The 26,685-nt window shown below is 39.0% G+C and overlaps 1 protein-coding gene across 6 annotated transcripts in view; it reads right to left on the bottom strand.

The window, feature by feature from the left end:
* Window positions 1-26,685, bottom strand: part of LOC115061625 (partitioning defective 3 homolog B-like) — a 180,095-nt gene that overhangs the window by 76,204 nt on the left and 77,206 nt on the right. For 3 of the 6 annotated variants that reach the window (XM_029530048.1, XM_029530045.1, XM_029530050.1), the window contains exons 13-20: window positions 26,090-26,281; window positions 25,195-25,353; window positions 21,454-21,607; window positions 18,225-18,300; window positions 17,705-17,841; window positions 14,325-14,369; window positions 4,276-4,491; window positions 1,152-1,374 (exon numbers count right to left, since the gene is read on the bottom strand). In XM_029530048.1, coding sequence (XP_029385908.1) covers window positions 1,152-1,374; window positions 4,276-4,491; window positions 14,325-14,369; window positions 17,705-17,841; window positions 18,225-18,300; window positions 21,454-21,607; window positions 25,195-25,353; window positions 26,090-26,281 — 1,202 coding nt within the window. The remainder of the gene's footprint in view (window positions 1-1,151; window positions 1,375-4,275; window positions 4,492-14,324; window positions 14,370-17,704; window positions 17,842-18,224; window positions 18,301-21,453; window positions 21,608-25,194; window positions 25,354-26,089; window positions 26,282-26,685) is intronic. The other 3 variants (XM_029530049.1, XM_029530046.1, XM_029530047.1) reach the window with 3 other exon arrangements.

Here is a 26,685-nt window from a genome sequence, read left to right as displayed (position 1 = left end):
TTTGTAATGATGGGATAAAGTGCCTAAACTGTGGGCTCTCAGGAACATTTCACAACAATAGAGACAGGAAAATTTGACATGAAACTAAAACTACAGAAACAAATTGATAAAAAAAAATAACATTCAACATCACACTACAGAATACATCACATAGCTTTAAACATCTATCTCCTATATGTTGCATTTGCTTCTCTTTGTGCATAAAATTGAGCCACAGATTCTTGATGGGCTGACATACAACGGGCCTTTTACACAAGAACATTTGTAGTCCACATGTCACTAATGATCAGGGAAAGCACAAAGCTGAGATTAAAGAAAAAAAAGGTGAAGAAAAAGGTGGGGTAGTTCAGAGAGAGCATTGAACCTGCTCAATTAGGTAACATTAGTGCATATCAGCATAATTACTTAATATTTCACTGTAAATAACTTGCAATTCTGAGATATAATTACTGTGATAAAATGTGACTGAAATCTGGATGTGTTTTTCTGGGTTCTGGTTCAGAAAGACTGCTTTTGTACAGTAAGTGGATTGCAGCTTTATTTTGTTGCTCAAACCGTTGCTCAAAGTGTTTTTCTTAAGATATGCATCTGTGTAATGGTCATGTGAAATCCCACTTTCAGAAATGACGCAGGGAAACCAACGTATTAGGTACAGTAAGTATTATGGTAGAATGTCCTCACTGTTCACTAAAACACACACTCTCTGTGGGCTTGTACCTCATTCACATTGGAAGATATTGTGTTAAAGTTAATCACCCGAATTAGACAGATTTTTTTTTGTTTGTTTGTTTTTCATGAGTGATAAAAAAGTGCTTATATTTGGGGACAATTGTTTTTCATGAATGAACTGGATCACCTGACCAGAGGGTTAACTTCTAAATTATCATTCTGTGTAATTGTTATTGCAGTTATCATGCTGACATCATCTGAAGTCAGTAGAAACCAACATTCTTCTTTACCACTAAAATTTATCTTTCTTCTAAACTGAAGCTCCCTCAGACAAATGAAGACTTTAAGAAGCCACATGGGTAAAAGGTAGTGCAGATACTGTGTCCAAATTTCAACAAATACAGACATACACGCACACGCATTCTCATACTACGAGGGGACTTGGATGACAACTTTCCTCTTTCCCACACACGGTTGCTCACCTCAATAGACCAAATCCTATTTTCCTGCTCTTCTTTTCTGTCTCTTCAGGATCGTCTGCTTTCTTTTTCTCTTTTCCTTTCCCTTTGTTCTTCTCTTTCTTCTTTGTTTTCACTTTCTTTTTCTTGTCTTTCTTGCCTTTCTCCTCGACCCGATCCCCCATCCCCTGGCGGGAGGAACTACTTGCAGGGGTGTCCCGGCCTGAACTTGGCTCTGAATCATCCTCTAAGGGAATAAGAGAAAAAAGAGGAGTAGAAAAGATGAGCATTACAATGAGTGGTGGAAGAAGGGAGGCACCGTTCAACTAGCTGGTAAACATGTTTTTAGCTTGATCAGTGATCCGCCATCAGTGTCAGATATATGAATTCTAAGCCATTTAAATATATAACACAGCTGCACACGCGTTACAAAGTTTCTGTCAATAATAGTTTTTAGAAATAGAATCAGTATTGGCCCAAATCAGACACACAGGTCAGACTTTTAAAACAAAACAATGGGAAGTTACCAGGAATTTTGCAAATAGATGATATCTTACGCAAAGTAGTAGTAAAGAACTATAACCAACTACGTCCATCAATGTAGAATAAAATCAATGAAATTCAAACTGATCATGTATCTATCAAAAAAAAAAAAAGTCCACATACACACAGGCACACAATGCCACATCTTCACATCGCATCTATTAACTTTACTTCAAGGCGTAAATGGTGATGCCTCATTACTTCTCCAGCAGATTGGAGCTCTGGTCTTGAATATCAATGATCTGTCTCTCTCAGACACACACACACACACACACACACACACACACACACACACACAGACACAAACACACATACACACACACACACACACACACACACACACACACACACACACACACACACACCAGTTGTCAGATTTTATAAGATAACAAAACCAAATTAGTTACTTCAATTGAGATTTTACTTTGTGTGGATCCTCACCTCACCCTTAATTACAAAGACTGTCTACCAGCAGGATGGAATATAATTGTGTGTTGTGTGTATGTACAGAAAATGTTTATTTGTGTGTATGCATTGCTGCCTGCAAACCCACAAACTGTTAGTCGTATCTGTCATTGTTAATCCACTCTTATTGTCCTGCATTGTCCTCTCGGGTCTTTACAATGTAGGGTGTGCAAGAGTCTGTATGCCCACTGATTCACGCGACTACTAAAACACAACCAAAGAGCAAAATAAAATTATATTATATAAAGCTGACCCAATATAGACCACAGAGCCACACCTGGGTCGAGTCCAGCTGTTATCTTGCAGTGCTGAATAACAGCTGGCAAATTTTTTGTTAGCATGCCAAAACTGGTCCAAAGTAGTGTCTGACAGTCATACTGCCTTTGGGCCAGATTTGGGCTGTGGCACCAGGAAGTATACTCGCCCAGAAGAAACACAGTCATAGGCCAGATATTTATTGATATCTGGTACCAACTGAACCCAAAAATGGAGTTTGCAGAGAGGCTTTGTGTGGAGGTGCACCGTAAACTTTTCCAAGACAATTGATTTAAAAAAAATAAATAAATAAACAAATAAGTAGACCAGAAAAGGAAGCTTTTGTTCCTCTTGTTGTGCGGATGATACCATTTTTATTTTAGTCAAAATGCAGACGTGTGGATATAACCCTCTAATGAGGAGTTAAAAACATCTGCAACAGCCAGAGAAGGAAGCAGAGTAACGCCTTGGTCAAGGTCACTTGGCCTTCACATATTGTGGCTTTGGCCTCTTGAATGCAGTATATGAAGAGAATTTTAATTTGCTTAGATGTGGCAGAGAAATTCACATGCACCCACAGATAAACTGATTGGTCAAAGTTCAAAGCTCAGAAAAAAGGGGTTTTGGTCATAACTCAACTAATTGTGACAAAATTAACTTAAATATAGAAAGTTAGGGTTGTTCATGACATCTGACAGCAAAATCTCTCAAATACGCCCTGTGTTTAGATGTGCACAGATCAGTTTCTCTTGTTTGTCTCACACAGTAATTTGCTATGCCAGGATTGGGCTGTAACTGGTTGTGAGTTAGAGCAGCCCGTCAGTACAGTTGAATAAGTAAATATCAGAGGATTTGCCAGAAAGCACATTAGGTAAATGAGCCAATATAAATTTACTATTGGCTTGTCAACTCATATAAAGTCAATCTATAGGTTGTTTCAACAAAGTATAAGCATTTTAAAAACACTGCATAAAATCTCTTCTCTTGTAATACTATAAGTTGTACTGTCAAAGGAAGCTTATAATTCACAGGATAGAATTCTCCCTAAACCACAGATTCCAGCATTTCTTGGAAAGGTGTTCTAGGAAGGCACACAAGGCAAACAACAAAGAGAAAAGACAGAGACACAAATGAAACTGATGTGCAAGAAAACATCTGAGGAAGTGGCAACTATTTACCACTAAAATCAATCCCAGCTGACTTGAAGACATCGAACCCTCTGTTGACTGAACAGTGCTGAATTCACTAGTATCTGTAGCACTGTGATGGAAAAATGTAGAAATGTACAGAAGGAACACACAAAGAGAGAATATCTCCAGTATGTGCAGCAGGGGACTGTTATCTGTCAATTAACAGAAGCTCTCAAAGTGTTGAACATTTAGAAGGACGGTGACAGATGTGGCCACTGCGTGTGTGTGGTGTTGACATGCCCTATTAGTCCGATCCTGTGTGAGAGTAGTGATCTGAAACAGCCCAACTCATTACTCTGCTGGTGACTGATAAGAGTTTGCTGCTAATAATACAGCTGGGAAATGAACCACACACCCCCACCGCCTCTACCTCCAGTGGAACAATACCATTTAGCTCCTGGACAAATATTTAAGGCTAAAGCCAAATTCAGCTCTGAATCACATGCATCCTGCCATGAAAAGCAGCTGAATTGCTTGATATGTGTTGAAAATTTGAGGGATGATGTCACAGAAGTAATCTATTTACTCGTGGAAATAGTAGCATATGAAGAAAAGGAGAGAAGACAGCAAGTGACTTATATGAGCATCCGAGTAATTTTTGTTTTATGTAGACATTTTTTCAGGTATAAGCACCAAAACAGCACACATTCATGCACACAGGCCCCATGACTTCACACGTTTTTCACATCTCTTACCTTCATCATCTTCAGGTGGCCCATCATAGGATTTATCAATAGCCGCTCTGAAGCTCTCATTGCAGCCTCTTCCCCTGACCATATTTGGGCGAGGACGGTGGAATGGAAGGAGCTCATTTTTCCTGTTAACCTCTGACATTGCCATTTGTAGACTCTCCAACGAACTGGACTTCTTCAAGCCAAGGGTAGGGCCGAGTTCCACTGGACTTGATGCAGCTGAGGAAGTAGATGGAGAGACGAAAAGGCCGATATAAGAGTCTCATTTTAAATGTGTATAATTGCATTAAAAATTGGCACGCTTATAAGAGAACCTGAAAAGCACACACTTGGTAGGAAAAAAGGCAATTTTTCCAAGTCTGATCAAGCTATTAAAAGGATTTAACCGTGTTATGCCATGATTAGATTGTGTGAGAACTCCTGTGGAGACTGGAGACTGGGAGCCGTAGACATGGAGCCAGATAGACCACAACATGGCTGAATTTGGGACAGCAGAGCCAAGGAAAAAATACACTGATGCAGTTAACTATGCTGTTATTGAGTTTATGATGGATGTGAAGCCCGCTTCAATGTTAGTGGTTCTCCATCCATCACCTCAACTATGCCTTGAGAGATATTACTGAGGGAGGGATGCAGCAGAAAGGATGATGAAGAGGAGGGAAACGTATGAGAACACAGAACAATGGCGGCATTACACATTGTGCTACCTAACAATTGTTGCTATTCCAATACTGAAACTCAAACAAAAGTAATGCAATGTTGTCTGCTTAAGATGGACCAAGTTGCCTCCTGCAATGTCTACACCACTGGGACGAGGACTGCTTATTGTCAGTCAAAACATGGAAAGAAGGTAATGCGCACTTCCAATTTGGTGTGTTACCTAAAATGAGGACGACACTGATGGCAGGAAAGATGCAGAGAAAAGAGATGCTAGGAACGTTGACAGGGAGAGAGCAAATTGAGTTTCCTCCATGGAATTCCATGGTGGCAGAGAGGAAGACAGAGAAAAATGATAAGGAGGGAGTAAGGCCGGGCGTGCTGCCAGCTCAAAATACTGCTAATCCTTACACACATGCCCACACACATACACGCACAAGTATTTTAGATGACTTGCTGGCTCTAGCTTGTCGATATGATGCCACTGTGATTCATGATAGCTAAACCTGCATCACTTTAGCTAATGATTCCCTATACACACATGACCACTCAGTGTGTGTATGTGTGCGCGTGTGTGTGCGCGGGTGTCTCCTCAGAGCAAACAAGATGAGAGGACTGATGTGACTTCCATATCTATTTAAACAACCATTAGGCAAACACACACACACATCAAGAGTAATAACACCTAGAATGTATGCACATGAATAATTTAAGGCAGCGGCTGGGTGAAGAGATGGACAAGGGGCCATAACTCCCATCCATAAAGACAGCCCACATGACACTCAGATGCATACTGAAGCAGTAAACATACACACAGCACAACAAATGCTATGTGATTATTTTATCACAACCCTGGATTGACGATGAAGATTTTTTAATATGGCCACAACAAAGTTTTCTATTGTTTGTGTATTAGAGACTATTATTAATTCCACTCAGAATTTCTTAACTCTTTGCAGCTGCACAGGCATTTTGACCAAGCAGCAAATGTTTTGCTTAAATGACAGCATTCACACTATGTTAGATGTTTTAACTATTAGTCACAGCACACGTCAAAGTTTATATTAAAATGTATTAATATATCACCTGTCACACAAAAAAAGAAGAGCTTTCATCTTGGCTGAGGATTAAAGATCAAGAAAAGAGATTATTAAATACATTAGGTAATGTAATAGAGATGGACCTGATTATTAACTGTGTAATATCGTCATCAAAAAATCCAATATATGTATTTCCATAAGTGTCACGGGGTATCACAATTAATTTGATCAACCTACACTGTCATGGCAACAGCCATGGTCCCTCTCTCCCTTTGTGACTTCACTTCTTTTTCCCACTCTGTTGTGCTTCTTGCTCTCTCTCTCTGGGTGTGGCACGTCCCTGCTGCTTTGATGGAAATCACCTCCATACATCTCATCAGCTCTTCAGTATTTGGACCCTGGTTTTCGCTCCAAACCCCACCAGATCATTCTGTTGATTGCTACTTTTCAATATGCTTTTGGATTAATCCTGTTTTCCCCATGGTCAAGGTCTCTGGTCCTGACCAACTTCTCCATCCACTAAAATTCGACCCCAGTCTGAATCTCTGCATTATGTTGTGGAACCTTTTTCCACCCTCTTGATGCATTCATATTTATGCATTAAAGAAAACTCCTTTTTATAACTGCAACCTTGAATCTGTGACCTGCTTTTGGGTGCTCAAGTTCATCCCTGATTATAACATACACAGAGGCACAGAGCCTTAACCCTTTAAGGGGCAAGTGACTATTTACTGGTAACTCTGTGAAAGTTACCATAGAAGTCACTTCCTGAGAAAGGTTTAATATAGCTGTGTACATTTTGCTGTCAGTGAACTAAAATGAAAACTTTATTAGCTCCTCCACCAAAGAGGAAAGTGAGGCTACGATCCATATATATATATACATAGTAATTCAATATAGTTTTGTTTTTTTTTTCCAAGAGGCAGATTTTAATTTCCAGGGCTTTAATTGCATTGCAATGTTTAAATAAGGGGGACAAATTCCTACTTTAACAGCAAACCCAAGATTGGAATTGACTAAAGAAAGCAGATTTACTCTATAACATTTGAGCCAAGGCTAATGAAGGCATGAATGAGTACAGTTGTCCAGAATCTTTGAGGTATTATTCCCTTTATTCACACTCTAATCAGTGTTCCTCAAATTGTTCAAGCTGATGTATGCTGTCACCAACAACATTCTCAAAACACATGAGCAAAAAAAGTTAAAATAGCTTCTGACATTTTAACATCTGTGGCAATAAACTCCTAAATAGTGTTTTCATGTCTAAAAGGCTTATTTTGATTCATACACATCAGTGTTTACTGACCTGCTCTGTAGATTAATGCATCCATATGTAATATGTGAGAGAAGTCCTTCATTTAAACTCAATGCCAGACCGCAGGGTCAAGATTAATTTCCCACTGGGGGATCACAATGTTTGTGGGCAAATGGAATCAGTTTAAGAAGTCTGATAGAGCCTGTGACCTCCAAGTCCAAAGTTGTCTGATTGCACACGCTTGGATTGTGGGATGATACAAATTTTGTTAAAAATAGCTTTGTGTTGTGCTAGGTTCTCAGGGAACAGACGCATGCACGCTTGTATGCTTCCATGTCCAAAATCGTATTCACAAACACACTGCGACACACAAAATTTTGCTGTGAGTAGCAGGATTTGTGTCAGAAATGTAATTACTGCTGTCCAACTGTAAGATGATAGAATTAAGCTGCTTTTAAAGAGATAGAGGGAGCAAGGAGAGTGAAAGGGAGAGAGTGAGAGTGAGAGAGAGCGAGAGAGAGAGAGAGAGAGAGAGAGAGGGGCTGACAAGCAGAGGAAAAAACAGGACATTGTGAAAGGTTTGTACAGAAAGAGAGAAAGAGAACAAGCCTGGGAATGAACGACAGTGGATAAAAGTGACAAGAGACAGAGAGTAGGAGAGAAGTAATCAAAAATTTAAAACAAAATGCAAAGACAGAGAACGCCAAGCTATCCCAAGGCTATTTTGTTGGCAGGAAGGCAAAAGGCTATTTTCAAAGTCAACATTACACCAAACAGTGGCTTAGCTGCAGTGTATCAACAGCAGCATAAAGATAAAGAGAAAACATAAAGAGATGCTTCTCAATAAAAAATAAATAAATAAATAAAAAAAAACTTGTTTATCCGTAAAGAGAATAGCAAACTTCTCTCACTGTCCCATCAGTGGAAGTCCCACTGTGTTAAAGAAAAACATCACATCTTAGTCAAAATATTTCACTATCCGGCCCAGCATCATGCCAAATGAATCATGAGTGTCCTCTTAAGGCACATGAAGTTTAGCAGGCATCTACTCATATACAGGGTGTGATGCATAAATAACAAAGAGCCATGTGAGGAAAATTACATGTCCTCAACCTGTGAACAAATGTAAGAGACAGTGAGTTAGTGCCTCAAATAAAATTGAGAAGAGAAGATCATTCCTGGAAACAACTATTTCTTGTATATTTTATATATGAGTGTTAATCTCTCGGAGGATGACATGCGGCTTTACTATCCCTCAGAGTTTCCTATTAATTGAATGGGCATCATAAACAATAAAAAAGCATGTGACGTCATCTTCAGTTCCACGTCTCAGAGCGGCATTTACTGCTTCTCTCTGAGCTTGATGCAGATGCCGCAGCACTGAACAGAAATAAAATAAATAAATAAATAAAATACTTGTAAAAAATAATGCAATACTAACTTGGTGGACTGTTTCCTGACAATCCAGAAGCTATTGTCTCATTTCAATGTCTGTAATGTCACAACATTGAATGAACAGGCTACCTTCCTGCCCCTAACTGTGTGAAGCTAAGAAATTACATGATTAAAAAAAAGAAAAGAAGAAATGTAACAGATTAATCTTAATGTTAAAAAAATTGTAAATGATGCAAAAACGTAAAAAAAAAAAACAAAAAAAAAAAACACACAGCCAGAACCACCCCCACCTTCTGGGGGCAATTTAGTCCTCCATTACTGATTCAGACATTTCTAAAACATAAAATAAAGAATAGTACCCCCCAAATCAATATGTTGATCCTTTCCGTTTTAACTGGAAGCTGAAGATCTCTAATGGTCTACTTTTTCATTCATTCATCTTCTACTGCTTATCCCTTTCCGGGTCACTAAGGTGCTGGAGCCAATCCCAGTTCATACTGGGTGAAGGTGGGGTCACCCTGGACAGGTCACCAGTCCATCACAGGACCAGCACACAGAGACAGACAGAGACCAACAACCACTCACACTCACACTTACGGACAATTTAGAGTCACCAGTTAACCCAAACATGAGGAGGAAACTGACACAGGCAGGGGGAGAACATGTAAACTCTGCACAGAAAGGCCCCAGGACGGGAACCGAACCCACAACCTTCTTATTGTGGGGCCTAATTGTCTACATTTGAAATTCAATTGTTAAAAATAATTAACTTAACAAATGTGTGGCAGTAAATAAGGAGTTTATTAGTATATTTCTGTGTGCAGCTGAAACAAATTTGCATTCATAATTTGTACTTCAACAGAAAAGAGCTGCATGGGGTTCTCTGTGGTTAGAAAGGGAAGCTACAGTTAGGAGAGACATGTAGACATGTTGCATGTATACAAGAAGGGACATACAACAGGCACACACAACTGTTCCAGAATGAATCCATCATGGAATGAGACTGATTGATCCAAGACAGTAACAAATGGCCTACCTTCCTTGGTGTTTCTTTCTCTCTTTCAACCATCGTACAATGTACAATACAACTAATGTTAGTGGTCGACGTGTGAGGCCTTACAGAGATGAATGGCCATACCAGTGAGAAATGACAGCACTGACCATCTCCTGATTACTCCTCATCTTTATTAGCTTATCGGAGGAGATGGAGACAGGGTCAAAGGCCATTCAATATAAGGAGAGGTACAGAGTGTACACGTAATAAGCATGAAATTTCAGTGTGTGCTAAACACAGCAGACAGAGGGAGAGAGACTATGAAAAAATTACGTGCAGGGAAAAGGTATTCAATAGCATAAAAGGTGAAGCTGTTAGGGAAGCAGTTGATGCCGAGTTCAGCTGCTTTACTTCTGTGTCTGAGAATGGATAAGAAGGAATAGTGTGAGGCACAAACAAAGATGTGCTGCTCTCCTTGTAGCAAATTAATCCATCAATCCACATCAGCCTAACAAGGTGGCTTTCAGGTTAATTCCAAGGCAAAGTCTGCAAGAGCCAAAGAGAGAAAGAAACAATGAAAAACTGAAAAAGAAAAAAAGAAAAGAGAGAGAGAGATGGAGTGTGAAATAAAAAGACAGAGAGGAAGAAACAGACGGGGATATAGAGAGATCTAGTTTTGGTTGAGCCTGTCTGTGTGCGACTGTTGTCAAAGTCAAAGTTTCACTAGGGAGAGATTCAGACAATGGACTGCACCAGTCTCCCTCAGCATCACACTGGCCCCCTGACACACATACACACAGACACACATTTTCAGAGAGATGCTGTTCATTCTAAGCTCCTCTGTCTGTTTGTAAGTCTGTAAGCCTGAGTGGCGTTGGCAAGGAAGAGAGTGAGTCACACAGAAAGAGAAAGCGAGAGAGAGAGAAGGTGATAACACAAGGACATACAACCACAGCATAAGTGGATGGGCATATTGACGGCATATTGAGTATTTTTACTTGGATACATCAGTGAATAGGAGAATGACTTCATGTCTTCACAAGTATGGATAGATGAGAGTCATTCCCCAGAACAAGACTATCACATCTTTTGGAAGCATCTGTGTTGGGATTTGTGCAACTATTAAACTCTCGCACACACATTTCAAGAACCCTTTGGCATCACTGAGGACGTTCACACACATGTACACATGCTCCCTGGATAGAAAAACACACACTTTCTCCTGACAAGCTTTTCATCATTCCTGTGCCTGTCCATTGCTCACCATTTATTTTCATACTCTCCTACATTGATTCTAAGACACACACACACACACACACACACACACACACACACACACACACAAAGAGAGAGAGCTCCAGGCTGTCCCCATCACCAAAGGAAAACGCAGCAGGGAAAAAAAAAAAAAACAGCTGCAGCCGTTCATTTTATGTCCTGTCAGCAGTATTTGAATGTGTGTGTGTCTGCATGCACATTCAACTGCACTGTCCTATTTAAAGTGGTCTGTGGAGGGAATCAGTCCACACTTAAGAAAGATAGATTTATATATTCTGTTTTCACTTTCTTTCACCATGACATAGTTCACATCTGTATTGTATATTTCGACAGTGATTTGAATATCAACTTGGAATTTCATTTGAAGCATCTTCTCTCCATGCATTTCATGTTTCTTCTACCACAGCTGATTCGATTTATTTTCTAAAAGATCGGGCTCCGATTTCTCTGTGCCACGACAGAAACATAAAGCATTACTGACCACAGCACACACACAGATAGACAAACAACTTGTGTTAAGTAGTGTTTCAAGTTTCGTATTCTCCATCAGTATTGTAATATTGGAGTTTTGAAACAGAGACCTTTCCAACTACATTAAAAATAAGCAGTTTAAAATTTACTGAGGGGAATTACAGAATTTGCTCTATGGCTGCCTTCACACAGGAAATGTATTCATTCACAAAGGCACAGTTAGACACACACACACCCACTCACTTTCAGGGAAGGTTTCCACACACATACACACACACACTTTGTAATATGGTCTCCCATTTCCATCACTTTGCATCGCAGATTCTACAGAATCATAACATAATGTGACATCTTCCAAGGTTCACATTTTCCACAAGATGATGGAGTCTTTCCATTAACATAACATTACCATAACCATAGTATTTGTGTGTCTATGTGCATGCGTGTATATTTGTGACCGGTGGTTTCTCAGGGCGTGGAGGGACAGACCACTGCTCAAAGTCATTGTCTTTAAAACTGCTCACTTCCCAGGAACTGACCCCACAATCTCCCCTCCCTCTCTCGCTCTCTTTGCTTTCTCAACAAACTACAGGCAGCTGTCTGACATCCCAGTGCGGGTTTTCTGGAAGCTGTTCAATAATAAAAACTGCATTAGAACAAAGGAAAGTGCGTTGGCAAAAAATAAGGGGGGGCACGGTTTCCAGACACGTTCTTTTTTTTAACTCTCTGTGCTATGTGGCATTGTAAAACAGGCGACAGGTTGATATGCAACAGGTACAGAGATCATGCAAACAGGCTTCAGTATTATAAAAAATATAGATTTTCCCAGGAGAAAGGAGAAGCATTTAAAGGCTTAGCTGGACAATCATCTAGCATGTTGCTGGGGAGGAGACAGCTAAAACTCAAAAGAATGAAAACTGTGGTTGGACTTGCGAATGATAAAAACAGGTTTTCACTTTGCTTGCAACTTTCAGCTATCACTTCAAGTCAGGTTGGCTTAGATTCACTGGTGACAGAAAAGGAAACAGTAGATAAATCCATATATTATAATTAACCAACAGTGCTTTTTGTCTTTCTTCATCCAAAATTTCAGTCAATAAAAAAATAACAGGCCAAGGAAAAACCTCATGAACTGTTTTTGTTCCGCAGGATATGCTGTGGATAAGTGGTTTCAAAACAAGCCATAAACTGCAGCGATTCACGGGAGAAGAGGAATTGTAAGGGGAAAATCTAACAATACTCCTTCATATCAAGGCTAGACAGACAATTTAGTCTTCAAATCCATTCACAAGTTCATCCAGCCAAGCCCCAAAATTTTGCTGTGTTGTTCCTGTTACATTTGAAGAAAGATCTTCTTTGTCATTCACCACACTCACCATTGAGAAACAATGTGATTTGCAGGTCCAGGCTCACAATGGAGAGTGACTACAAATGAGACTGATTTAATTTACACCTGAAGGCAGTTTCTAGTTATTTAAGATGTTACAATCTTCTCAGAGTGAAAAGGGCCACATACATTTTGACACCATTAATAAGCGTAACATAAGCAGATGTTTACTGACAAGAGCGCTTTGTTTTGGAAACCTAAAGGAATACACAGTCAGAGTCTGAGATGAGAGTTACAAAGTGTTTGGATTTTGTATGTTTTTCCTCAGATGAAACCTTGTTTTGTGCCTTTGGATTTAAAAAGATTTTCCCCTCACCTTGCCCTTGCCCACACTAGGATATCATTCACAGTCATGGGTCTGACAGTATCACTTAAGTTCCCAACCAAAGATGAGAAACTAGAGTGAAAGAGACATTTTTTTCCAAATTATATTAAAAGGGGGTTTCACTGTAATAAAACGTGTGTCCAGCATTCTTTCCATGTCTTGTATTTTATATGCCATATATTGTCTTTCCGGTTCCCTAAAGAATGGTTATGAATTCACTACACAAAATTCAGTGCCACATTAAGTAAAACTTAAGCAGAGAAGAATGTGAAAAAAGAGGCTGGACTGATTGACAGGACTAAAGTGGCAGACAACAACACAGACACACAGAGTGGAATGAAGAAATGTGTTTCTACATCCAAGCAGCTAGAAACAACAAAATGGGGGAAACTTTAAGGCCAAGCAAAAAAGAAAACTTTGACACTAAAATTCAATAAAAGAGTGTGTGTGGGCTACTAAGGTGAAAGGTTTTGCTGCACCTGTCATCTTTATTTACCTGTGCTCATGCTCTCCTTTTATACTAGCATGTCCTCTTTTGTTCTAACTCTTATGTATGTGCTTGTCTGTAAGTGACCATAGACTGGCCCTTTTCTTCTCTCTCCAGTACTTCTGCAATTCACATTTTCATCCGCAACTCGAACTGAACAAATTCAGGTATTAAGACATGTTGATCGAGACAGAAAGGGGTCAAGTGCATATAGGGGACAGAAGAAGCCAGATGTAAAGAGAGTTAAAGTGGCATGTACACAGAAAGAAAGAGACGAAAGGCAAAAGAAGGGAAACATGGCTTTAAACTTTGTGATGAATTGGTTGAAGTGATAAAAAAAAAAATGTTTCCTGATTGCAAAACAAAAAAACTAAAATGGAGAGAAGCAGCAGTGTTTGAGTGTGACTATTAATCTACTCTTTCTTTGGTTATATTTTGTTTACTGTGGAAGCAAATCATAAGTCGGTCAGACAAACATGTCTTCACCTTTCACATTGAGTTCCAGTTTAGATGCATTGCGACAAATTGCACACAGTTACAGAAAACTGAGGCTGTGGCTCTTACTTCCATTTTCTTGATTTCCCTTTTTGAGGTCAGCTCAATGGGATACTTTTCTCCTTTGTAACTTTGCTGTCTTTTGGCTTTCTTACTTGCTGACATTTTTTTGAAATCAAGCTGTGTTTGGTAAAATCTTTGTTTCAGTGTTCTTTTGTGTCTTCTACTTGAGTTTATGTGCTGGTGTAGGATGCACCTGTGATTGGCTCACCTCCAGTGTTTCGTACCAGGGATCCAACGTTGCTCTCATCTGCCACTAGAACAAAACATACACCTGTTAATCTATAAACACACTTTCACACATATAATTCTTTGTTGTTTGGATTACTTCCCTTGATTTCAATATAATCAATTTTTTGTGTCCAATCTACCAGCTGTGCAAAAATGTTTTTTAACCCCTAAAAACTTTTTTTGGTTATTTCATTTCTCCTTTCTACAACTGCCTCAACTCCTCCTCCTGTCTCCATTATTTTTTACCACACTATTATTCTTTCCATCTCATTTTACGAGATGGCACAGTAACCTCTCCTTTTCTCTGTGATGTGAAGTCAGCTTCATTGGAACTGAAATCATTTCCTTTCTTCCCTTCGCTTTCACTTCATTTGTCTCCCTCGTTTCCTTCCCGTCATTGGATTTCGCTTTTTTGTTATGCCTTATTCTATCTTTTCATTGATGTTTTATCAACACTCTCTCCATCCAGCAGAGATTTTCTGTCTATTCTCGCTTTTCTTTTTTGTTAATCCTGCTTTCCCTTTCTACCTCTCCCCCAGTCCTTCTGTTGCTTTTCCTCACCCTTTACATAAGCTACAAATCACCCCAGTGGCAACAAGAAACACATTGACTAGTAGCCAAATACACACACACACACTCTTAGACCACAAAACCAAGCAGTAACATGGCTTCTCGCAGCAAATACTTCTATAATGAAAACCAAGCCTGAACTGTAATTCTAGCTACATGTGTGTCTGATGGCATAAGTCTGCGGTGAATCAGTACGACTGCTTTAGCAACCCAGTAGTTTGGGGATCAGTGTGAATGAGTGTGTGTCTACATCAGCAGATTTTTAAATGCCACGTGTGTGACGCACACAGAGAATCATCACTGTGGAGGGACTCTCCATCAAGATGTAAAGGGCTGTCATTAAAAAAAAAAAGAAATAAAATAATCGAAGCTGAACTAAAACGATTATTGTCACATATCCCAATTTGATTAATTAAAGCAACTTACGCAGTGAAACCTGTGGTGACAATCTCTGACAGAGACAAAGGAGGAGAGAGAATGAGGAGGACAGTGAGAACTGGGCAGGGAGTTCATCATTTTGAACCCATTTGAAATTATTGTTAAATGTTTAATTGGACTGGGATAGAAAATGAAATCAGGACAAATTAAATAAAAATGAAATTATGTAACGGACCCACGAATGAGATGCTCAGAATGCCTTCTCTGTCTGTCTATTTTGGGCATGGGCATGGGCTCATTGATAAAAAAAAGTACCAGGAAGGTAGTAGTAAATGTTTTGAAATATAGTTCCAATGTTGCATAAACTGGCACAGATCTAATTGATGCTTGAGACATGCATGCACATGGACTAATTATACATTTTTATCAGGATTATTTTCAGACATGAAGTAAAGGACAGTAAAAAAAGCCGCCGTTTCACTGAAGAAAGGATCAAATTTGCAAAGGCAATTGAAAAGAAGCTTGTTGTCCTGTAGTAGCCATAAACTATGCTACTTCACCTGATTTTGGAATCCACACATCACTTTGCTATTAATATGTCATTAAAAAAAACAGCTTCAATAAAGGTATATCTTTACATATTTTCCTATCAAAATGTGTCTCCAGCATACACCTGGGGACGCAAGTGTCCCCATGTGGACCATCTACATACAGTCTAATTAGCCAAATCTGATTTCCAAATGTGAAAAGCAAATATGCTGATGAGGAAATGTTTGCTAATTGTTGCTGAAGTTAGGCTATTTCCTAAGGAAACCAGGTTATGGTTCATATTTTATGGTGATTATAGCAGAACATGAGGCTCAGTGTTTTATTGTTTTACTTTATGTTTGACTCTATAACATGCCCCCTGCTCTGTCACAAACTAAAACCTCGTACTAAGCTTATATCCAACATGTGTGTGTGTCTGAGTGTTTTTGTGTTTATCTCTAAACAGCCCTTTGTTAAATTTAACAGAATATCCTACAAAATATGAAGCTAGGCCTAGGCCAGTCTAAATGGATAATATTTATCCTCAAAAATGAAAGGTTCTACTCTCTAAACTATTTCTGGATATAAAACAGCTTGGCAATCTTGGTTGAATCTTGTTCCTCTACTGTCAACATGGAAAAAAGACAAAGACATTTGTTAATAAGCTGTCATTACTGCTGCTCGATGGCTTGGCAATGAAAACATGTTGTGCCATTCAAGCAACCGAAATTAAATTCTAATTTGCTTTTTATGCATTTAGTGAAAATTAAGTGTGTAAAGACACAAAGGAGGTGATGTACAGATGCCATCAGTCTATTATTCCTGTAGAAATGGATGTATATGCTACTCAAAGAGTCTCTTGCCCTTTCATCTCATCTTCTTACGCATACAGTCAGCAGTGCAGTCTGCTTAAGGAGGAGGAGGAGGAGGACTGAGGGAAGTGACATTTGAAACAATAAGCTTTTGTTGTGCTTCTGCATCCACTGTCATATTACACAGATGTATGCACGGGCATAGACATAACTACACACATATTTCTAACACTGTCTTTTTACCAATCACTGAAATGTCAGCGAACCCTTGAATCCATCTGTCAGTAATCAGTGAGCAACAGGTGACAGAGAGGGGACAGTGAAAGCGGGATCACAGGGGCAGCAAATGTAGCCTTTCTGACTTGCTCTTATATAAATAAAAGACCATAATGACTCTGAATTAAACTCTGGTGACAAACACAGTGACTAATTCCTCACTTTCTTTGAGAAGTTAAAAAAATAAACAAGAACAAGAAACAGAGGAAGAGTTTGGGTGTAAATATGCAGCCTGCCATTTCTATAGTTCTTGAATATGTCTTTTCTGTTCCTTTATGCTGTTAAATTCCTTTGTCAAACCTCTGATCTACATCCTACTAAGAGATACAGGTCTTCCCCTACAGGACTTTCACTTGATAGTAATGGAACAAATGGGTTACATTACTTATTATGTTTTGGATATTAAAATAATCTAGACTTCAATACAAAATGTACAAATGCTTCCACAGAAGCATTGTGTAAGTGTATGCAGATTGTGTGCTGATCACACCAGATAATAAGATAAGACATTTCCCAATTCTGGAACAAACATAAAACAAGACCATACAAACAACGACATGCACAAGATGGAAACCTTTTTTAACAAATGAGCGTACAGGGCTCCCTATCTAAACGGGCAGCTGTGACTGTGTTTGTATGATGCATTGCAAGTCTGCACAGGTGTGAGTCTGCATTTGGCTGTAGAGAGCATGCTAGTGGTGCAGCAGCCACGCATCAGGAGGGGTACTTAGACAGATGTGAGGGTAAGACGCATGCAGCCACCATGCAGAGCAGATAAACTGAAAAATGACCCCACCAGTGTGCTGCTGGTTCTGAGTCGTACCCAGGTCCATGCTCTTGGAGGCTTTTACATGCTGGAACTGCCGTTGGCTCTGGTTTTGGCTCTGGGTGGGACTCTGGGGCTGAGCTGGGCTTGGGATCCGAGAGTTTTCCCTAGAACAAAATGACAATGCATCATCATAATGCACTTTTGCTGAGCTCAGCTTATTTTTTGTAAGTACTTTTTTTTTTAAACCTCAGGATCTGTTATCAGTTACTTTCTTCTTTTTTTTTTTTTTTTTGCTTTTTCATTTTTCCAATTATAATGTAGGTGCCCATGACCCAGAAAAAAATAAAGCAGTTCAAAATGAATGAACGAATGAATAATGTAGGTGATTTTATTTATATGTGGCCAAAGAGACTTTTCTGCATCATGCGGACTGAAAGACAACACTGGAAGTCATGTATATATTGAGAATATTTATTAAGAAGATAATTGCTGTGTGTTTAAGTTTAGTGTCTATTTTACATTATTCATGATATACACAAACACAAACCTTTCCTGTAGGTCGTCACGTCCGTACAGCTCGCCCTCCTCTTCTTCATCCATTTGGGAATAACTCCCATTGGCTACTGAAAAGCAAAAAAAAAAAAAAAACTGTCTACATAAAAGATGGTTGTGGTGATATATTGCAGCCAGTCAAACAGATTTTCAATAATCACATTCATCCCAGCCTCTGGGGTTGAGTTAAAAAAATTTTGATGACAATAAATTTGACCCCGACCAGAATACTATTTCTCCAATGGCCATCAAAATCTATGTCTGCAATTAGTTTTCCATGTCACATAGTTAGTCAAAGCTGATTAAATCCATCATAGTTTCCAAGAGTCTGCCGCAGTAGTGTTGGCGCCAGGCATAAATGTAACATAAGTGTTGATTTTTGAAACTTAAACCAAACACAATCTGCTGTACTCTATTGCCAATATAAGCCTACTCTATAAATGTTCAAGAAACCAGCCATACACAAAGGGGTAAACTAAGAACTCATTTGATTAAAAACTAGAGAGAAGTAGTGACAAGCAGAAGAGTCCCACAGAGGCAGATAGACAGATGTAGAAAAACATAAAGGAAATGTAAGAAGGATGGGAACGAATCATCAAATGCAGCCGCTCGACATCTGCAACTAGTGCAGATGTAGAGTAGTGATACGGCTGTGTCTGCTTGATAAGCAGGCTTATGACAACTTCATACACAGACATATAATGCATCCAAGCACATTTTACATACAGTCATCACTTCTCAGGGTGCATAGCTGCCTCACAACACATACTGAGATTACTGCCAAATCCTCAAAGTGTGTCTTTATGTGCTTGCATCCGCACATGCGTAACTGAAAGCTGAGACGTCTGGAGTTAGAGAAGAAAATGGCAGCGTCTGAAGATATCACTCTCTCTCATCTCTAACCCTCTTTCTCTCACTCCCTACACTAATCACCTGCTTTATTTTTCTTCTGCTCCCATTATAGCAATCTTCTGATATTTTGGCTGTCATTTATCTCTCCTTTCATATCTCCTATAAATCATTCAATCTCCCACTCAGTTTTCAGCGTTTTTTTTTTCCCCCGCTAAACTTCCTCTGTCCTCCTCCTCCTCACTGCCAGCACCTTAATCAACTGAACTGTCAAAAACTCATTCTTCTTTCACCTCACACACACAAATCTGTTCCCACTGACTCCCACTATTTGAAGTGGAAAAGGCATTTGTTGTGTGGATGAGAGATGAAGAGCAGTTTGCATCAATAGCAGATATATGAATCTTTTTTTTCCACACTTTTTCTTCCTACCATCTGTACTTGTCTACACTGTCTCTGTCTAACCTCTCTCACTCCATTGCTTGCATGCTTTTGCCCTCCAAAAGGGAACCAGTGATCAAGAAGTTGACAAATAAATCCAATGGTCTGTTAATGCTTTGAAAAGGATCCTGCATCGTTATGCTTAAAGGTTTCTGATGATCAGAAAGTCTACAAAGATTATAGAGAGACACAGCCCTTATGTAAGCATTTTACAGGCTGATGAGAAAACAGATCTAAATGTGTAAAATCACTTATTAAAATATGGAAACTTCTGGGTCATTATTGTGACATTTCAATACCAAAACAACCACTTAATTGGGAAAGGTTGCATCATATCTATCTGCAATTAAACTAAATCTGTATTATATTATCTTATTTCCTCTTCCTCCTCAGAGAGAGAGAGAGAGAAAATACAAAGTACAGAAAAAAGAAAAATAATAAAAATAAAACTGGTGGTACAAAACATCTTGTGATGCAGCAATGGATGGATAAGCCATGAAGAGAAAGATCTATAAATGCAAAAATAACACATCTGCATAAATACATATGTACGGGATAATTAAGCTCAATTTATTTTTCTGCAGAGGAACACATCGGTGAGAAGAGAAAGATTGCTCCATTTTAATTTGGGCTTCAATGCCAGATAAAATGGATTTAACATGTGATAAAGTTCATTAGGAGAGTAAAACACTGTCAACAACTTTACAGAGCCTAAGAAATGTGCTTACTGTATACAGACACACACATATGAATGCTATCGCACATGCAAATGTGCATATGTAAAAGACACCATGACTGAGGTGAATTTGAACTACAAAGTGTATTCAAGGCCAAAGTTGTTTACCATTCAGTGTAAATACACACACACACAAATGGCTGTTTGATACTGGCCAAATATCTTTGAACTAACACAGAGACACATTTCCGAACAAGCAAAAATATCAGGCAAACATAGGAAAACACACAAACTTAACAGGGAGTAACGAACACTGAGCACAGCACAAGCATGGAGCACACATTCACTAGTACACATATAGTAATAATATAAGGGTGGGAGCAGTTAAAGCTACTGAGACAGAGCAATATGAGACACACAGAACCAAAATAAGTCTTTATAACAGGCTGAACCCAGCAATAACAAACAAACTGAACAACCTTGAGAATGAGGGGAGAAAAATAAACCACGGTAAGACTGAGATAGAGAAATGAAAGAGAAAAGAGGGACAGAACAGCATCTAATTAAAACCAGACTTTAGATGGCACTAGCTGTTTTCTTTATGTTTGTCTTTAGTTTGCTTTATCATTCATGATTAAACTTACATAATGCAATGCTTTAATGAACACACTATTAATGATATGCCAGAAAGATAAAATAATATATATCTGCATCAAGTTGAAATTAAATCAGGGACGGAATAAGGTCAGAATGAACTGAAACATGTTTTAAGAAAGAAAAGTTTAGGCACAACAGTGCGTCCTAATAGATCGAACAGTGTGCACTGCAGATTGGTAATACTGTGATTACCAAAAAAAAAAAAAACAAAAAAAAAAACTTGATAGCGATTGTTTTATATTAAACATATCACTGGGCTGCATTGCAGTTTGCTGCCTGAGCTCTGTCCTTAAACTATTTAGTGCTTGTTGCTAAAGTACAAACAGATGTCAGAACAGTGCAGTAGACTAAAATCACTTTGTTCCATCCGCTTGGCCTGCACTGTTTTGAGCCAACACAAAACCAAAGACTTGGGACCAATACAAATGTTTTAAAACCATAATTTGAACAATATTCCTATGGTCCCCTTTTTTCCAATTTCTAAAAACAAACTTCAATGTCAGCTCTTGGTGCTGAAATGAATATATGAAAATAATTAACTTAAAACTGAAATTGTGCTGTATGTCATGCTGACCAACCAATGTGAAAGCACTTCACTCACCATTAGAGGTATAGAGAGCACTGGTCACCATGGGGGAGTGAATGGGGCCATTGGCCTGACTGACCAATCCCATCTGACTGTTGGCTGGGATCATCATTCCCGTCATGCCGGAGGAGCTGTCAAATGAGCGATTGGGTGACACACCATGTTGATCCTAAGACAAGATCACACATGAAACATTTAGTTTCAAAGCAAATTTAATACAGATTCTGGACAGGAGTGGCTGCAATTACGTAAGAGTGCTACCGTCTGATGCTCAGTTTAACTGGAAATTAAGTCTGTAAAAAATATACATAAAGAGACATGAATTAGATATTTGATAGTTGTTTGGTAAGTTTCTTGATTTTCTTATTTATATATCTTAAAATCAGGATGCTTTTCCGATGCAAAGTGGTCCAGTATGCGGATAGCATTTAAAGTGAGAGATGACTACATTAAGTGAGGCCTTTGGAGTAGACTATTCAAACACAAATAGATGTCAAAACATTGAATAAGGGAGGGTCTCTCAAAAGACAGTGGAGGGTCAAAGTGAAAAGGGGGAGCTAATTTCCCATGGCCCATCAGGTTCCTACTAACTATTTTCCACACTCGCATCACTTTTATGTGTGCATTTGTTAGTATCTGAGTGTGTGGCGGCAGCAGTAACACTGACACCTATTCTCCAGAGGTAAGACTCTTTCGGGGACCTTGAATAATCAAAAAGAAGCACTCACTCCACTGTTGATGTCTCTTTTTGTGCACATTCCTTTAAGAGTTTGATTTGCATTTATTTGTCATTGTCAGTTTGTTTTCAAACACATGTATATGTCTGGCATTTCAATGGTACGGCTCAGGGTACTTGTGTGTTTTTGTATAGAAATCCTTCCTGATCGCACAACAAAGAAGACACAACAGTGAACTGTGCGCGCAATAAATCCTTCTTGTCACCCCCCCACTAGCAGCATCAGATCCTGTCCCCTGCCTAACCTGTGCCTGCTTTTAAACCTGGACACATCACTCTTCAGTATGTTAGAGGTCCTGAGGGCCCCTTCCCAACCCCAGCTCTCTCCCACACACATCCCATTAACCAATGTCACAGTGCCATCAGACTACCCTTGAAAAAAATGTACGTCTTCACACATCCAATGTGTTTGGGGGCAGAAAAATATAAAGACATAACTGACGGATACAGTCAGAAATTTTTCAAGTGTTCCTAACAAGATATCACAAAAACTTTGTTTTGGTTTGTTTGTTTGTTTAACAGGATAATTCATTTTTTGCAGGGTTTTATGTTTTGATTGTTGATATTCTATAAACAGTATAATGAGTGCTCTCAAAAACAGTTGACTTAAAAACTTTAAATATATCACCATGAGTAACAAACTTTGTCAAGTGGAAAACTGACAGTGTGGAAAAAATTTAAAGTTTTCATGTCTCAACAGAGGCAAACGGTGTAGTTTACAGAAGTGTTCTTTCAGCTCTCATAATTCTCTACCTGAGAACAGTTTGTGGTTCTTGCCAGGGTGTTGGCAAGCTAAAAAAGGAAAGCGCAGAATGGTTCCTCAACAAAAGATTTTGATTGTTGCTTGGAAACACCTTGCATTTTAGTCAAAGGGTGAAGGAGAAGTTCATATAAAAGTCAACATAAAAGTTATTCCATCTAAGAGTTTTGAACTTAAATATAGGATTTGCAGGAAATTGCTAAATCATTATTTTTCATTTCCTAACAAAGGTAAAGTAAAACACTGTCCATTTATACATCTTTATTTTTAACAACTTTGATAATGACAAGTGCCAACTCTCCAAATCCTCCTCTATGAAAGTTGAAAATTCAGATATTGTGAAAGAAGTACCAGATTACAGCCTTGGACCCTGTTAAAGAGCTGTACTTATTTATCTTGGAGAGTATTTGAAGAGTTATTGAATGAAAAGAGCAGCTGGATAAAGTGAGACACTGAAGGAGAACTGGCTGCAGATGAATACAGTGAGAAGGGAGTAAGAAAAACAGTAAAAGGACACATCAAAAAAAAAAAAAGAAAAGAAAAAACAAAGATCAGAGGGGGGAAAAGCAAAGCAGTCCACTTCTACAATGTTAAAAGCATCAATACTGAGGCCAAAAAAGGCTTTTAAGGTGCATTCTCTTATTTGTCTCTGTTTTTTATTCTAGTCTTTTCCTCCCTTAAGACAAAGAGAGACATAGAAGCATCTCTTTGATGTTCTCGACCGCTTTGTCCTCCAAGGTATCGGTAAGGGATTCCCTGAAAGCCCAAGAATGCCTCTGTGTACATACATTCACTCAGATGTCAGTTTATTAGGTACACGTTACCCTTACACTAATGCATGCTAATTCCAATAGCCGTTGATTAAACTTCATCTGTGCCACCTAGATCAGATGCTGAGAACTGGTTGAGGTATTTCTTATATTTCTTTTACCCCAATTAAATTTTCACTCAAGGCAGCCTAATCTTAAGACACACAAGTAAACAGCATACATCTTGTGTGTATATTATGTTTGTACTTGAAAATATGAAGCAGGGAATGTATGTGGCTCTTTTTCTACTACCAGCTGGCCATGCAACAGGCCAGTCACACACAAGCCAAAAACCTGGCCTTGTACAGTATGTGCAAGGGTAAAAACATTCACCAGAGCAGTGTTAACAGCATCAGATGAAAGGCAACCAAGATCTACTTTTTTTTTTTTTTAAGGAATAAAGAGATATACAACTGGGTGAATAACACTGTCTCACAAACACAAACACACACACACACACACACACACACACACACATATAGAAGCTCAGAGACAACCACACAAAATATGAATAGCTGAAGTGTAAATGCTCTTCTGGTGCTGCTTGGTAAGAGCAGCAAAGAGAGCAGAGAGACTAGTTTCAAGGATGTGTAGAAAGAAGCAGAGGCAATAGGCCACAGGAAAAAACCGACACCACTGTATAGTCAAGGAGAGCCAGCAAAGAGGAGAGGAGCTATACAGTGAGGAGAAAAGAGGCATGCATGTTTATTTTTTTCTTTGTGAAGTAACAAAAACATGCACATGCTCTCACTCAGAAGGTTATGACACCCATTCAGGTGTCATAACCTTCCAATTTTGGCTTTGACAATAAAAACACATTCAAGTGTACTGTCAATAGTAAAAGTGCTACTTTATCCAAATGAATCCATTGCTCTTTTTAATCTATAACTCAACTACTGTTTGGTCTTCAAATGTCTAACTTTACAGAGCAGCTGGATTTTTTCCTCATCAGCATACTCCTACTACATCATATGATAAACGGATAGCACATTCAACCACCTGCCAAATATTTTCTGACAACCACTGCTCTCTCACAAACAGTTTCCAACAAGGCCTTTCCAGATGTGTAGCAGTTGTGAAACATCTGGCACCTCAGGTTATAAAATGTCAGCAAAGATATAAAAGTGTGTTAGTTCCAGGCTGATGACTTCACCCCTTTGTCCAAAATGTCCAAAACTCAATCCATATCACACAAAACAAAGAAAAGCAGAATATATTTACCTGAATATTGTTTCCAGGTGTGCTTAAAAATAAAATAAAAAATCTTGATTGCATATCAAAGTTTTGGTCTGTTTATATTTTCTGCTGACCAATTGTTATAATCAAGTAACTGTTAAAGCTCTATTAGCTCCTATTGATTACAGAGAGCAAGATCACATAAGCCAGAGAGATTTTGTTTCTCTCAAATTTTAGGGCCCATTGGTGACCCTCATAAGACTGAGTGTGTTTACCTTCAGAGCCCTCAGCACCACTAGCTGGATGGTCCCTCTCACATTTCCCTCCTGTGACATAGAGCGGCGGAGCGTCTCCATGGCCACATGATTGGAGCGTCCCAGAAGCGACTCTCCATTTACAGCAACCAGCTGGTCATTAACACGCAGACGTCCATCCTGTGAAACATTCAAGTATAGAGTGTACTGAGTTTACAGATGCACTGTGTTCAGTGTTCTATAAATGACTGGGGTTTGTTTAAAAAAATGTGTCCACGCAGGCATGTATGTGACCTCAAGTGACTGGTAGCTTGATGTTCAATCTTACAAATACCATCGGCTGTATTTCTGTTTCTGTACACTGTGTTTTGACATTCTGCTCTCTCTTTAACAACTAAAAAAAAATCTACTGTGCCCAAGCACACTGCTGTACACTACACTAGGCACCTCTCTGAAGAAATACTATCATAAATTGACACATACAGGCTTGAACACACTGTCATTTTTTGTTTTTTTAACAACGCCTCCACTGCACACCTCATCCCATCTATTCAAGTCTGTCTGCACAGGTAGGTGGATGCATGTGTGTGCAAATCTTCTTGTCTGCCTCTCAGGTGTCCATAACATATCATGCACATCCTATAAGTAAGAAGTCAAAGATTCAGTCCAGCAGAGAAGAAGATACAGCTGAAGCGGTAACCATACCTCTCTCAGTTCCCAATCTCTTCGATTAATGATTATTTTTTCATAATGGTTCTCTTCATTCCATGAGTGAAGTTTTCAATTCTGTAAAACCTTTGACCCTCCTTCCCACCATGGGAAAGGGGCATTTATTCTTACATGGGAGAATTAAAACACTTGAAATTACAATTTTTGTTAGATTTTGCGTAAGGCCTGCTTGAGAATATTATGTCACCTTGTATGCCGCCCCTCCATGTATAATGGATTTAATAAAGATTCCGAGATCTTCTCCTGTCTCTCTGGACTTGTTTCCTTTGAGACTGACACCAAGTCCCGCAGAGCCGGTGTCGTTTAGAGGCACCTCGTACATCAGCTGCTCCTTCCCACTCTCTGAAACAAAGCCTGGTACGTGGGACAGCTCTTCCTTCTGAGGGATGAGAGAGAGTAATGGAAATGGAAGGGAAAGGGGTGAATGGTGAGGTAGAGGAGACACAGGTCAGCTCATTGTGCTTGAATAGTGTCCAGAAGCTAAACTAAAAGCTTTTCCATTTGAGAGAAAGCATCACAGGGAGCGTTTCAGATAAATTTTGCTATGAGTGAAAAAAATTACAGGCAGAGTTTATTTTCGAAAAGGGGAAAAAAAGAAAAAAAGCCATTTGGACTGGCTGCTTTTATATACCTGGCATTTTTCCTTTCTGTGCTTTGCAATATCTAGAAAAAAACTTGCCTGCGCATTTTCAAGAGGTAATTGGAGAATAGAGCAAACACAGAGAGCCAGAGGGACAGAAGTACTGAGCAGAGGTAATACAGAGAGAAAAGACACATTGAAAA

Source organism: Echeneis naucrates, chromosome 21, assembly GCF_900963305.1.
Source record: "Echeneis naucrates chromosome 21, fEcheNa1.1, whole genome shotgun sequence".
NCBI classification, from domain to species: domain Eukaryota; kingdom Metazoa; phylum Chordata; class Actinopteri; order Carangiformes; family Echeneidae; genus Echeneis; species Echeneis naucrates.
The sequence above is the reverse complement of the archived record's forward strand: the minus strand, read 5'-3'. Positions and strand labels throughout refer to the sequence as shown.